Here is a 12,246-nt window from a genome sequence, read left to right on the forward strand (position 1 = left end):
AAGGGCCACGTCCAACAAGGAGAGACTGAGAACAAATTTGTTTTGTGTTGGAGAAAAAGATGCTCACTGTTCCTCTCCCTCATGAGGGGAAGCAGAGAAGGAGATCGCAGACTCATCTCCCTAGTCACTGATGACAAGACACGTAGTAATAGCACAAAACTGCATCAGGGGAGATTCAGACTGTATATTAGGAAAAATTTAACTGTGAGCGTGGTCAAACACTGAAACAGTCTCCCGAAGAGGTGGTGATGCTCCATGACTGTGCACAAGAGGCATTTGGATAAGACTCTTAATAACATGCTTTAACTTCTGGTTAGACCCAAAGCAGAGAGGCAGTTAGACATGATCTTTGTAGGTCCCTTCCAACTGAACTGTTTTTTTCCCTGTCATTTATTAATGAAGACGTTGCACAGCATTGAAGCAGTACTGAAGCCTGGGGTACACTGGCCTCCCAAGTGGATTTTGTTGGACTCATTACAACCGTCCAGGGGCTCAGCCAGCTCTCACTCCACCACCCAGTCTTCTCATCCAGCCCATACTCCAACAGGTTCTTTTTCCATGAAGGTCTAATAGGAGACAGCATCAAAACCTTTACTGAACTCCATACAGACAATATCCACTACCCACCCACTACCCACCCATTGTTTAGCAAGCCAGTCATTTCAGCATGGAAGATTATTGGGTTAGTCAAGCCTTATTTTCCATTTGTGAATTTATGCTATTTGCCTCAAAATTATTTCCAGGATTAGTCCTTCCACTATGGTCTGTATTTCCCAAGGTCCTCCTTCCTGACCTTCTGGAATACAGAGATGGTACTTCGCTTTCATGAACGACTTGGATACAAGACTTGAAGATGCACTAAGTAAGTTTGCAGCCAACACCAAACTGGCAGGAGCTGTTAATTCCTTTGAGGCTTTGTAGAGAGAGCTTGTCAAATTAGAGGGCTGGGCAATCACCAACCATGTGGAGTTCAACAGGAACCACCTCTACTACATTTGCAGTGTCCAAATGGTTAAACAGTACTGCAGTACTTGCATCTGCTCTAGGAGCATTCCATGTCTTGTTTTGATTTACAAAAATTTCTCTTTAGTAGACTACAAACAGGTCTCCTCCAGGTGCAGCTGTGAGAAAAAGTGAAACAGGAAAACTACTGCATACTATTTTTTTAAAAGGCTCAAAGCATTTATTTTCTTTACGAATATAATCTTACTGTGAATGTCTGTAAACTATATGGCTCCCTCTTGTGCTTATTATACCACATTTCAGCCTACAATATATATATATTTTTAAATATGAAGCCATAAATATTTGGACTCTATTCACCCTTCACTATGCTTGCAGTGCCCATAAACGTCAATGGAATTCACACATCTTCCCAGGGAAAAGAGAACCCTGCAGGTTACTAAACTCCACTTTGGAATAAACTACAAAAACTTAAAATTATGAATCTGCTATGATGAAAGTATTCCTTTGACCATTTGCTGTATTTCGATAGCAAAGCAGAGGCTAAATACACCTTTAAGGCACATCTGCAAGAACTTTCAACTATTTTTTAGTTATCAAATTACATACATTTAGGAAGGTGTCAGTGTGGTTTATAGACCCTGGCTAACATGCTCAAAGGTTTATTTTTGTCTACTCAACATCACACCTGTTTCTGCTTATCAAACCAGACCACAGTTTGGCTTGCAACAGCTGTGAAATGCATAAATCTGCCCATTCTTCATGTGTATCTGGACTAATCACTTTGGGAAAGAGTTAGAACTACAGTGCTCTGAGAAATCCACCACTGCTGACAAGGTAGTGAAATAAAACAGACCAGCGCTTGTCAAGTTGTTTAAATCTGCACATGTATCAGAAACAGAATTATTTTAATAACAGTCTAGCAATCCTATATGGAAAGACAATGAAGCACTTAAATGGTTTAACCCTTTTCTTCCCCTAGTCATTAGAGACATTTTGCAGACTAAAAATTTCGCAGAGCACTTCAAATATTCTGAGTTCATAAATTAATCCCTTTTTCAGGGTTTCCAGATATTTAAAAAAAAAAAAACCCTCTTATTTCAAGATTCTACTTGCTTTATTTCCTGTGATAAAACAAAGCATCAAGAAAGCAAATATAAGATTTCTGTAATGCAAAATGGGTATTTAAGATGTTTTAAAAAACACTAAGACTGCACACCTGAAAGAGAATCAAAATCCTGGTCACAAGCACCAGCTTTCCTTAAAATGCTTACTCGAATATAGAAGTACTGAATGGAATTGTACACAAAAGTCTCACGTTCACTTTCATAAAGCTTTGGAATGCTCTTGCCTTCATAAGAAAACAGTTCTGCTTTGCCTTCTTTTCGTTTTCGTGATTAATCTTTTTCACCACTTTTTCCCTTTTCCATATGTTCTTGAATTTCCAAACAACAAGCTACCCTTTGTGCTAATATTTTTTTGTCAAATTTGTTTATAAAATAAGAGTGCATGCAACATGATACAAAAATTCATTCTGTTTTTCCTGAATAATGAAAGCGATGTTTTGTTTTAGGAAAAAAAAAAAAGGAGACACCTTGTGCACTGTTTTCTTCACTATTTCAAACATTGTAAGCTTTTATTTTTGAGAGCAGAAACAGTGATCAAGTAATATTAAAACTTTCCTGTGACTTTTCATCAAAAGCACTGATTAGTACATTCACTTGGCAGTCCTGGATAGATCTATCCATCTTTCCAATGTGACATTTTTACAGAATACTAGTAAGGAAGTATTCAGTTGAAACTGTGGTTACCTAGCACAGCACCAAATAATCAGAACGTACCTAATGTTTACCCAGTAAATATTACTACTCAGTTTCTAAAGAACAAGTAAATAAAGCACATGATTCCTATTTGATCCGTGTTCATGGTCGTGTTAAGTTTAAAATAGTAGGTGTATTATGCAGAAAGTATTTGTCAGGAGGTTAAGAAATATTTGGTATAGATTTTTTTTTAATCACAAATGACCAGAACCTGTATGTTTAATATTTCATGTGAAAGACAATGGTACCATACTATTTTTTTTCATTGGTATACAAATAAAAAGTCTGAAGAGAAAAACATGATGTATTTAAAAACTATTTCCACAAAGGTATCCATTACAGCAGATGAAGCTGAACTATACTGGTTTCAAAAGTATCAGAATAGAACAGTTTCAATTGGAAGAGACCCTACAAGGATCAAGATCAACTGTCAAACTATCTTGGGGCTGACCCAAATTTAAAACATATGATTAGGAACACATTATCCAAATGCCTCAAACACAGACAGGCAGAGAGCATCAATCACCTCTCTAGAAAGCATATTCCAGTGTCTAACTAACCTCCTGATAAAGTTTCCCCTGATGCTGAGTCTGAACCTTACTGCTTTCAGCCATTCCAGTGTGTCCTGTCAATCAATACAAAGGAGAAGAGATCAGCACTTCCCTCTGCCCTTCTCCTCCTCAGGAAGGAGCAGTGAGGTCCCTTTTTCTCTACTTAACCGACCCAGTGTCTTCAGCTCTTCCTCACAGGACATCTTCCAGCTCTTAACCAGGTTTCTTGCCATCAGTATCAGCTTTGATGCATTCAAGTATCTTAACATCCTTTTTGAGTTGTGGAGCACAGAACTGCATGCAATATTCCAGAAGAAGCTGCATCAGTGCTAAATACAGTGGGAGAACCACTTTTGACCAGCTTGTTATGCCATGTTTAATGCAATCCAGAATACAATTTTCACTTTTGACTGTCAAGCCACGAAGGCACACTGCTAAGAAACTGTAAGATACCATATCAGTTTTGATGTAATTGATAATACAGAAAGTGCAGAGTACAGAGTATTAAAAGCTTGTTACCACATGCAGAAAACCATCACCAGTTTTCCAAAGACTGCCTCTGAAGTTATCCTACTTACATTATTTTCTTTGCTTAAACTATAGCTCCTCTTACCATAACAATCAACAGTATGGCTCTTGATACCAAATATGAATTATTTAGTGAGACATTGCTTTGATGACATTAGCTTAAATGTTATACAAATTATCTTTGATTAGCTTTAAGAAATAATAAGAGAAATAGAATAAATTTGCCATCCTTAACCAGATGGGCAAAAAACGTTTTGTCAAACGTTCAAGCTCTTTTCCCACATGATATGTGGCATGCAATTATATCACTGTATTCTATAAACATTCTTCAGTTGTTTGTATCACCTTAGTATCAGTTAATACACATTCATCACTTCAATTACAGAGAAGATGTTCAGAAGGACTGGACACACAGCAGACCCAATCCAGACTGGAATTCTAGATCTTATTTCTCTGCAGAACTGCATATTTTTTTCTTACTGTTCTGATCATATAACTTCTCACATTGACTAATGCTGCTGTAATAGTGTTAGGAAGTTGGTAGAACTAACCACAGAAAAGCTACCTGATTAAGTATTGCAAGGCCGTGAAGAGCAGTTAGAAGAATTCTCTAATGTTACTCTGATAATATTACAGGAGAACATAACTGTGCTGTGTTTTCTGACCTCTCGTACTGTCAACAAACCATCTCTCTAGACTACACATCTGTGGAAATTTTTTGTTTCTTACACAGACACAAAAAGCTTTGGATGGTTGGACACTGAATCTGACCCTGACAACAACACTTCACTATTCACCTACAACATTATATCAAGACACTCAGAGTAACAGTTCTATCTTAAAAGCTCAATTTCATTACTTAAATAGTTCAAGAATCTCACAGGCTCTTCATACTCAAATTGTTACCAGATGTGTTTATGTATTTAAAATCAATCATAATTATTCTGTTAAATAGAAGGGAAAACTACAGGTAAATCACAGCCATTGGAAAGGCTACGTATGCAATGTTCTTTCATCAATTAAAAATTATGTTTCTGCTTTGATTACTGTAAATTACATTTTTCAATGAATCAAAGGAACAAGTTGTATGAGAACTCTGGAGGTCACTAAGCCCAGCTACTCACAGGGAAACTTCTGGAATCTGACTACCAGAAGGAAAAATTGAAAGCAATAATTGGACCACCCCTTATCTCCTCAAATTGAAAAAGTTTAGTTCCCTGTGTCTCTCCTTGCACAGAAAAAAAAAGGGCTAAAACAAGTGTGCTCTTAGCCCTGCTCTGCACTCCAGTTTGTCAATGTTCTTGTGCTGATGGGCCCAAGAACATACAGTATTCCAGGAGAAATCTCAACAGTGTCAAACAAAGGGCAGTAATCACTTCTCTCAATCAGCTAAATACATTCTTATATATTCATAAACCTACTGAACTGTGAATTTTAAACAGCAGTTCAAAAAAAAAAAAACAGCAGGAATTTGCTTCAATGATTCAAACCTTTTAAGAACAATACACTTTCTCTATTATTAAGCACCACTGTTTTCACACCTTTTTCAATCATGAGATGAACTATACTATTTACTATATTTAAGATGCTTACCTGAATAACTTTGTAGAAATAAGCATATTGCCGGGCTGTGTTTTTATATTGGCTAAAAACATCATGTATGGCCTGAGTTGACCGAAGATACTGCACTTCATCTTCTTCAAAGTAGAGAGGAGTATCGTATTCACTGGGGAGAGTCTGGATGTAGGGCAGCCAGAAAGAGTTGGGGTTGGCTCGCTCACAAAGAAGATGGAATGCCAATGTTATATTGCCCATGGCTTGAAGAATTCGATCTTGAGAATACAAGGAACCTGAATTAATCAGAAAGGTGAAGCACTAAATTAACAAGCCGTGGAAAATATCACCTTACATTCACTTTAAGTTAAGATTCTGAAATAACATGTAACCATTCTCAGCCAAAAAGAGTTTTTCAGCTTTCTAAAATATTTGGCCACCTGCATTGTATTTTGCAACAAGTAAACACCTCATACAATCACATGGTGGAAGACATGAAGCTAGAAAAATATTTAGTGTCTGAGAACATTTCATCTGGCAATATTGTAGAAACTGCACGATACATTATACACAGAACACTCTACTAGCTACATAATGTGTTCAAAGTAACAAACATGCTTCTGGAATGTATCAAATATACCCAGTACATTGAGCCAGAACCAGGAGTTTTTTCCACTGTGTTCAAGCTTCTGGACATGCCAACCCTGATGGTGAAGGTAATTAAGTCCTGTGGTATAGTAGATCAGCTAAATAAGAGACTTAAATTTCATCATCTCCTACTTCTTACCTAATAACTTCCTTAATATCTTACCTAATACTGAGTTTTTAGCTGATTCAACTGTCATCAACAGTTTTCTAGGTACCCACAGAAATAACTCTTCAGCCTACAGAAAAAAAAAAACCAACAAGTAGAGGGTCAGTTAACATTTATATGATATGCCAAGTGTTAGGTATACATCATTAAATTCCAGCTTTTTTCTTTTTTAATAAAAATTATTTTGCAAAATTCTTCCTTCTCTTCCACTGAAAATTAAACATTGCAATAACTGAAGGGTCCAGATCTGCATCATACAGAACACAGATATGTATATTACAAAACAAAGCACTTTGCTTTCTAGATGCCAACATGTAGACTGTCCACAACAACCTCAAAATGTACAATATCCATTATATTGCTATTAACTATGTGATCAAGTATTTTTTCTCAGTACTCTTTTCCATTGCATCTGATTTTAGGAGAAATGTTTTGAGACTTTAATCCTTATCAATCGGTGGTACAAGTCTTAAGTACATGCTGCTAAAGCCCTAGAGCGAACATATCATGCTTCTTTTTCAACATTCTTTCTACAGCAGCTGATTGTCTCTTCCCATCCTCCATTTTACAGATGGGAAACAGCTGTGAAAAAAAACAGCTTAAGCGTTTACCTTTCATAGTTAGCTAACTGTGTTCATCTATTTTCCTTACCTGACGATTGAAAGATATTCAGTATAAGGGTTTTGGTTTGTATTTTTTTCCCTTCCAAATTCACTAGAAAGTATCACAGTACCTCCGTGAGGCAAAAAGACCAATGATTAAAAGTAATGTGAAAGAAGATACTAGAGCAGTTAGAAAGTATGTGAGCAGGCTACATTAATAAGGTAAGAGCACTCTTGCAATCAGGCAAACATCACGGGCAAACAAGGATAAAGACCAGTAAGTTCACAGTACTATTCAACAGTCAAAGAAATACTCCATTTTATAAACTCTTCTATTTCTCAAGTACACAGTTTAGCTTTTCAAAACAGCAGTTTCATCAACAGTCAAAATACGGAAGAAAAGAAGATGAATGTTTCAGAGCTCAGCAGCTATGTTTCAAATATCATTTGCTGATCAAGTCAAGTGTCCACATGCTCACCTTTATCTCTCTTGTTGCTTTCAAACCAAACCCCTCCTCTTCAAAGTTAGCTATTTCAAAACCCTCTGTGGATGCTCCATTTTCAGTTGCCCATTTTATCAACTCAGGGAAATAGTCATCTCGTTTTCCATCAAAGACAACAGACAAACCTACACACAAAATTTATTAAAAAAGCAGAAATAAGAGGATGTAGAAAGATAAAGTACAATACAAAGGCTCTCAGCTATCCCACAGCAGTTCTACTTGGAAGAAGCTGAGTCCAAACTGTCCTCTGTTAAGCGTTACTTGATAGTAGACAAAAGGCTGCAAAATTGGCTTATTTGTCGCTTTAAAAATACAGCCATTTGAACAAAGCTGAGCTAAAATATCAAACTTCCCTCCTCTTCTCCTTTTAAATAGGAGTGAAAATATTTCCCGGCTTAATACTGAGCATAAACACAATCACCACAACATATTAATACAGTCTTGAGGAGGAGCATGTTGAAGTGTCATTAACTGACCACCAGAAATGAAGATAAGCGGATATCAAGCTTCTTTCACATCTAAAGCACTTGGCTTTTTCATATAGCACATGGATTTGCTAAAATAACTAAGAACTGATCAACCCCTGATATATCACAGTCCTCCCAAACTGCAGACACTGATCCTCCAAAAGGCATGTGGCCCACCAGTGAAATCACAAGTCTTACTAATTCCTCAGCTTTCCCTTTAACCTTCATCTGATTCAAACCTATGCATTACAGTTCCCAGTTGGATCCTTCCACACCTCTTTGTCTAAGTTCTTTTCAGTCTAAATTCTAGAATCAGATCAAATTAAAAATGCTCAGGTTGTTTTATGAGTGACAATATGCAATCAGCAAATCGCTCACGTTCAAAGATATTTTGGTTAAGCACAGTTGTTAAATAAATCTTAATGTGAGAAGAGTTTTAGGAATGTAGGAGTTGTGTATTTGAGAGTTTTATCCTTGAAATCATGCATTTAAAATTCCAGAAACAATCAAATCTGTGGTTATCATTGACAATATGGTATAAAAGAGGTATACTGATAAGTACTTGGCTTTGAATGCGATGAGAATGTGGCACACAATATTTTGTTTGTTTTTAACCAAGCTAGCATTTTTCCTTTATTTCGTACTCATTTCATTAAGTTATTTTCTGTGGAATATATTTAGAGATAAGGCTAGCAAAGCATATCTAGTACGGCTAGCTGCATAACTTCTGCAGATCTTTATCAGTATTTAAAATTCAGTCACGGTTACAGAACTATTTAATTCAACACTAAACAAAATATAGCTGTACTGATAAAAGAGCTGAGAAATCAGCTCTAAAATTTCCTTTTTTGGCTCATGGAGCAAAAAAGTTTAGAAAACAAAAATACTCAGTTTTCAAGTGAAGAGTTTTAGTTTTGCTTTCTGCAACCCACTGCCCTATTTGAGAAAAGCACAAAGTATTGTACATCTTAAAATTCCCAGCCTCAATTCACAATCCCATTGCTAATTGTTTAAAGCTTGTATTAATCCAAAAACTATGTAGTATAAGTTATGTTCAATTCAAAAAACAGTTTTGAAAGACACCATACTATTCATACTCACTGTGTATGTAAAAACGTACATTAGAACACATTTGTATGGCAATAGTGTTGTGGCCGTGCATCTTTCAAGGCAAAAAAAATGTGTTCTATTAACAAATTCTACTGCCGCCAACAGATTTTTGCCATAAATAGTTCTGTCTTTTTGGTGCAGGACATAGAGTGAAAAGCTCCACGCCAGCACTAACTCTGCTCTTGTAAACCTGAACTATGTTCTACCAGAACACGTGGATTACATTGTAGAAACCAGGACACATACCACAACTTTATAGAAGTTACAGGATAGTAAAAGAATGAATTGAGTTCAATACACAGTTATAGGATGCAATAACTCAAACAGTATCATTTATTCTTTGATATGTGCTCTGCTAATAACTACAGTTCAGAGGTTTAAAAGATTTTTTATGAACTGAGAGTTTTATACATTAGTCAATATATATTTTAAAAGGGGCAAAAAGAACATTTAAAGCTCCTAAACAGTCCTCTACTTCAAACAAATACATGAAACACTCAAGCTTCATGCAGCTTGGTTCTTTCCCCACCCCTCCTCTTCACTACTTTCTTCCCTTCCCTTCTTCTGGTATTTCCAGTCTGAATCTTGAGTAAAAAAAGATAATTCTTGGACAATAAAACAACTCTCTGAAGAGGTCACTTTTATTAAAGACTAAGTGGAAAATAGTTCTTAGAACTTACTTACAAATAAAAACAAAGCTACTATAAAAATAGCTTCAACAGATCAGTAAGCTATTGCAGAACATAGTGAAAGCAATCTGATCTAATCTGAATACAATAAATATACATTAAGCTTAGGAAAATCATCAATAATAGTTCATATAAACTGTAATGTCATAAGTATATACTTAATTTTATGGTTGGTACATAACAGATAGATGTCTATTTTGTATATTTACATACTTCCATTTTGTCTAAATTTGATGTCATTATTTTAAATGCAGAAATCATTTTCATGACGAGTAAAGCGTTCAGATTAAAATATTCATAAAGTTTAATTTCAAATGTTCCAATCTATAAGGCAAAGAAGGCAGACTAGACAATCAGAAATCAAAAAGGCCTATTATTCTCAAGCGGCATTTTACTTTAGTCCTTCAGATTGTCATCTCACCACAATCCCAAGCTGTCTCTTCTAATTATGGCAAAAAATAAAATCATTTGTCTGTGGTACTCATTCATAAACACAAATATTAAAAGTACTAGTGCCAGTGATTATGCTCATCAGAGCATTTAAGACACTTAAATGTACAAAGAAGCTGCGTATCAAGAGAATTAGTATTTTTGTCCCATCATAATAGAATGGCACAATATTTACATAACCACAACAAAAATCTCTCTTTTAGCTGTCAACAGAAACAGTTCTTAGGGCAAATTAGCACTGTATGAGCCAACCATCTCTCACAGTCTTTCACACTTACCTTTTTGTTTTTTGCGAATTTTCTCAACAAGAGAACGAATCTGTACATATTCTTCCCATTCCTTACCAGGACCTGGGGTAGGACTGCTGCATTCTGGAAAAAAATATGCCAAACCAAAATATTTAACATATACATTTTAACATCAGATAGAAGGTCACAGTTTCACCTGAAGCTTAGTACTAGTCCTTTGGGCATGTTTGCATGATAAACACCATCTCTGCTGTTAAAAACATCCTGGTTTTTTGACATGTAATGGCCAGAGACTTTTGAAATTTTCATAGTATAACTCACCCGAGTTACTTTACTTCCATCTGTTTGTCAGATAGAAGGAACACTAGATCTTTAAAAAAAACTTCAAGGAAGAAAGACATTTAGAACCATAACTTTTGTTTTCAATAATCATCACAATTTACATTAGCCTACTCGCCATTACTCTTATGTAACGAAAGCAGATAACAATATCACAGAGTTTAACTTCAATAAATGAAGAATTTGCAAGCCCATCTGTTTGATCTACCTAGTTAATATAATGCTCAAAGATGCATACATACTGGAAGGATAAGCAAAGAAAGCCTTAGCCAAGCTTCAGTGTTAGATAAAACCCAATGTTTCTGACAGTGTTCTAAATGCCAGCATGTGGATCTGAGCTGCATAAATCCAAGTGGGCAGCTGAAGATTACTTTGTTCAACTGATTTGCAAATCTCTCTGTTGAACAAAATATGGAAGCTTGACAAAAAGAACAGCTGATACTTGGCTTTGCTTAGAAAATTAGATCTATATTTTATTTTTGGTAGCAAAGCACAGGCCAACTGTAGCATAAGCACAAAACTGCTCTGCCAACTCCTTGTCTCCTCTTTATGAGCAATGCTAAGAGAAAACTGATTTTTCAAAGGCAACATTTAGATGTGTCCAGGGTACGAAAATGCAGATCTGCTTTCAACCACGGTGTAGCCTCACTACAGCTGCCAATGACAGTAACAAGTGTGAACAGTATCTTAGCATCATCATATGAATTTGTGTTCCATTTTTCATGTTTTGAAGAAATAATGGATAAACTCCAATTTCCTCAACAAGTGAAACAACCTTTGGTCTACACACCAGACCTGAGCTCTGCAGTAGTGATAAAAATAAGTGTTTTTACTTAAGACAAAAGTAGCAGTGCAGTTGAGATGTAGTGCTGCTTTCCATTGTTTCCATTGTTGATTTCTCCACTCTGGTGTCAGTTCAAAGTGTTGTTCAAAAGCTTAACAGAAATGGTATAATTCTTGAGGTTTACAAGAAAAATGCTTTTGACAAAGCTGCAACGTTAAGTAATCTACAGCAGTTTTTTGTTTAACTGATCTCACTGAGTGTTTAGACTTAAGTGGAGACAGTCAAAAGCTGCCCAAAGACGTTGTGTTGCATATACTCACATAATAAACCTGCAACAGTAAAATATATATACTATTTGTACTGTAATGTACAGTAATGATATGTATGTATCTCTTACCATTATAGTATAAGTAGTACTATGAAATACATGCTCCTGTATTTGAAATCAGTTGCAAGGTTGGCTGCTTAGAGAAAATGAAGTAACTGTTTTGAACAAGAGAATGATTGAACATTTTTGATCATTTTGCACGTCACCCCTATTCCTTCAGGGGCAACAAATGAAACTTACTTTGCAACAACTCACTAGTCAGATTCAACAGTTCCTTCGGAGATACTGTCGCTGCAGCTCCTGTACCTGACTTCTGTGTTTTCACTCTGCTTTTCTTCCCCATCTTCCAACTAAAACAGATTAACGAGCACACCATCACCAACTACTTAGAAATCAAACACAGTATTGACGAACAGACAGGATGACGAACAAAATTCTTTCCCCTGCTGATTCTAAACACAAGAGTGAGACAGACTGTCCCTGAGGACATGGAGAC

At 36.0% G+C, this 12,246-nt stretch overlaps 1 protein-coding gene across 1 annotated transcript in view; it reads right to left on the minus strand.

Moving 5' to 3' along the window:
• SETD3 (SET domain containing 3, actin N3(tau)-histidine methyltransferase) overlaps positions 1 to 12,246 on the minus strand; it is a 52,328-nt gene that overhangs the window by 24,104 nt on the left and 15,978 nt on the right. Inside the window, exons 2-6 of the mRNA XM_031593012.2 lie at positions 11,991 to 12,100; positions 10,330 to 10,422; positions 7,312 to 7,460; positions 6,228 to 6,300; positions 5,456 to 5,712 (exon numbers count right to left, since the gene is read on the minus strand). Coding sequence (XP_031448872.1) covers positions 5,456 to 5,712; positions 6,228 to 6,300; positions 7,312 to 7,460; positions 10,330 to 10,422; positions 11,991 to 12,100 — 682 coding nt within the window. The remainder of the gene's footprint in view (positions 1 to 5,455; positions 5,713 to 6,227; positions 6,301 to 7,311; positions 7,461 to 10,329; positions 10,423 to 11,990; positions 12,101 to 12,246) is intronic.

The sequence above is a fragment of the Phasianus colchicus genome, chromosome 5 (assembly GCF_987193195.1).
Source record: "Phasianus colchicus chromosome 5, bPhaCol1.hap1.1, whole genome shotgun sequence".
In the NCBI taxonomy this organism is placed as follows: Eukaryota; Metazoa; Chordata; class Aves; order Galliformes; family Phasianidae; genus Phasianus; species Phasianus colchicus.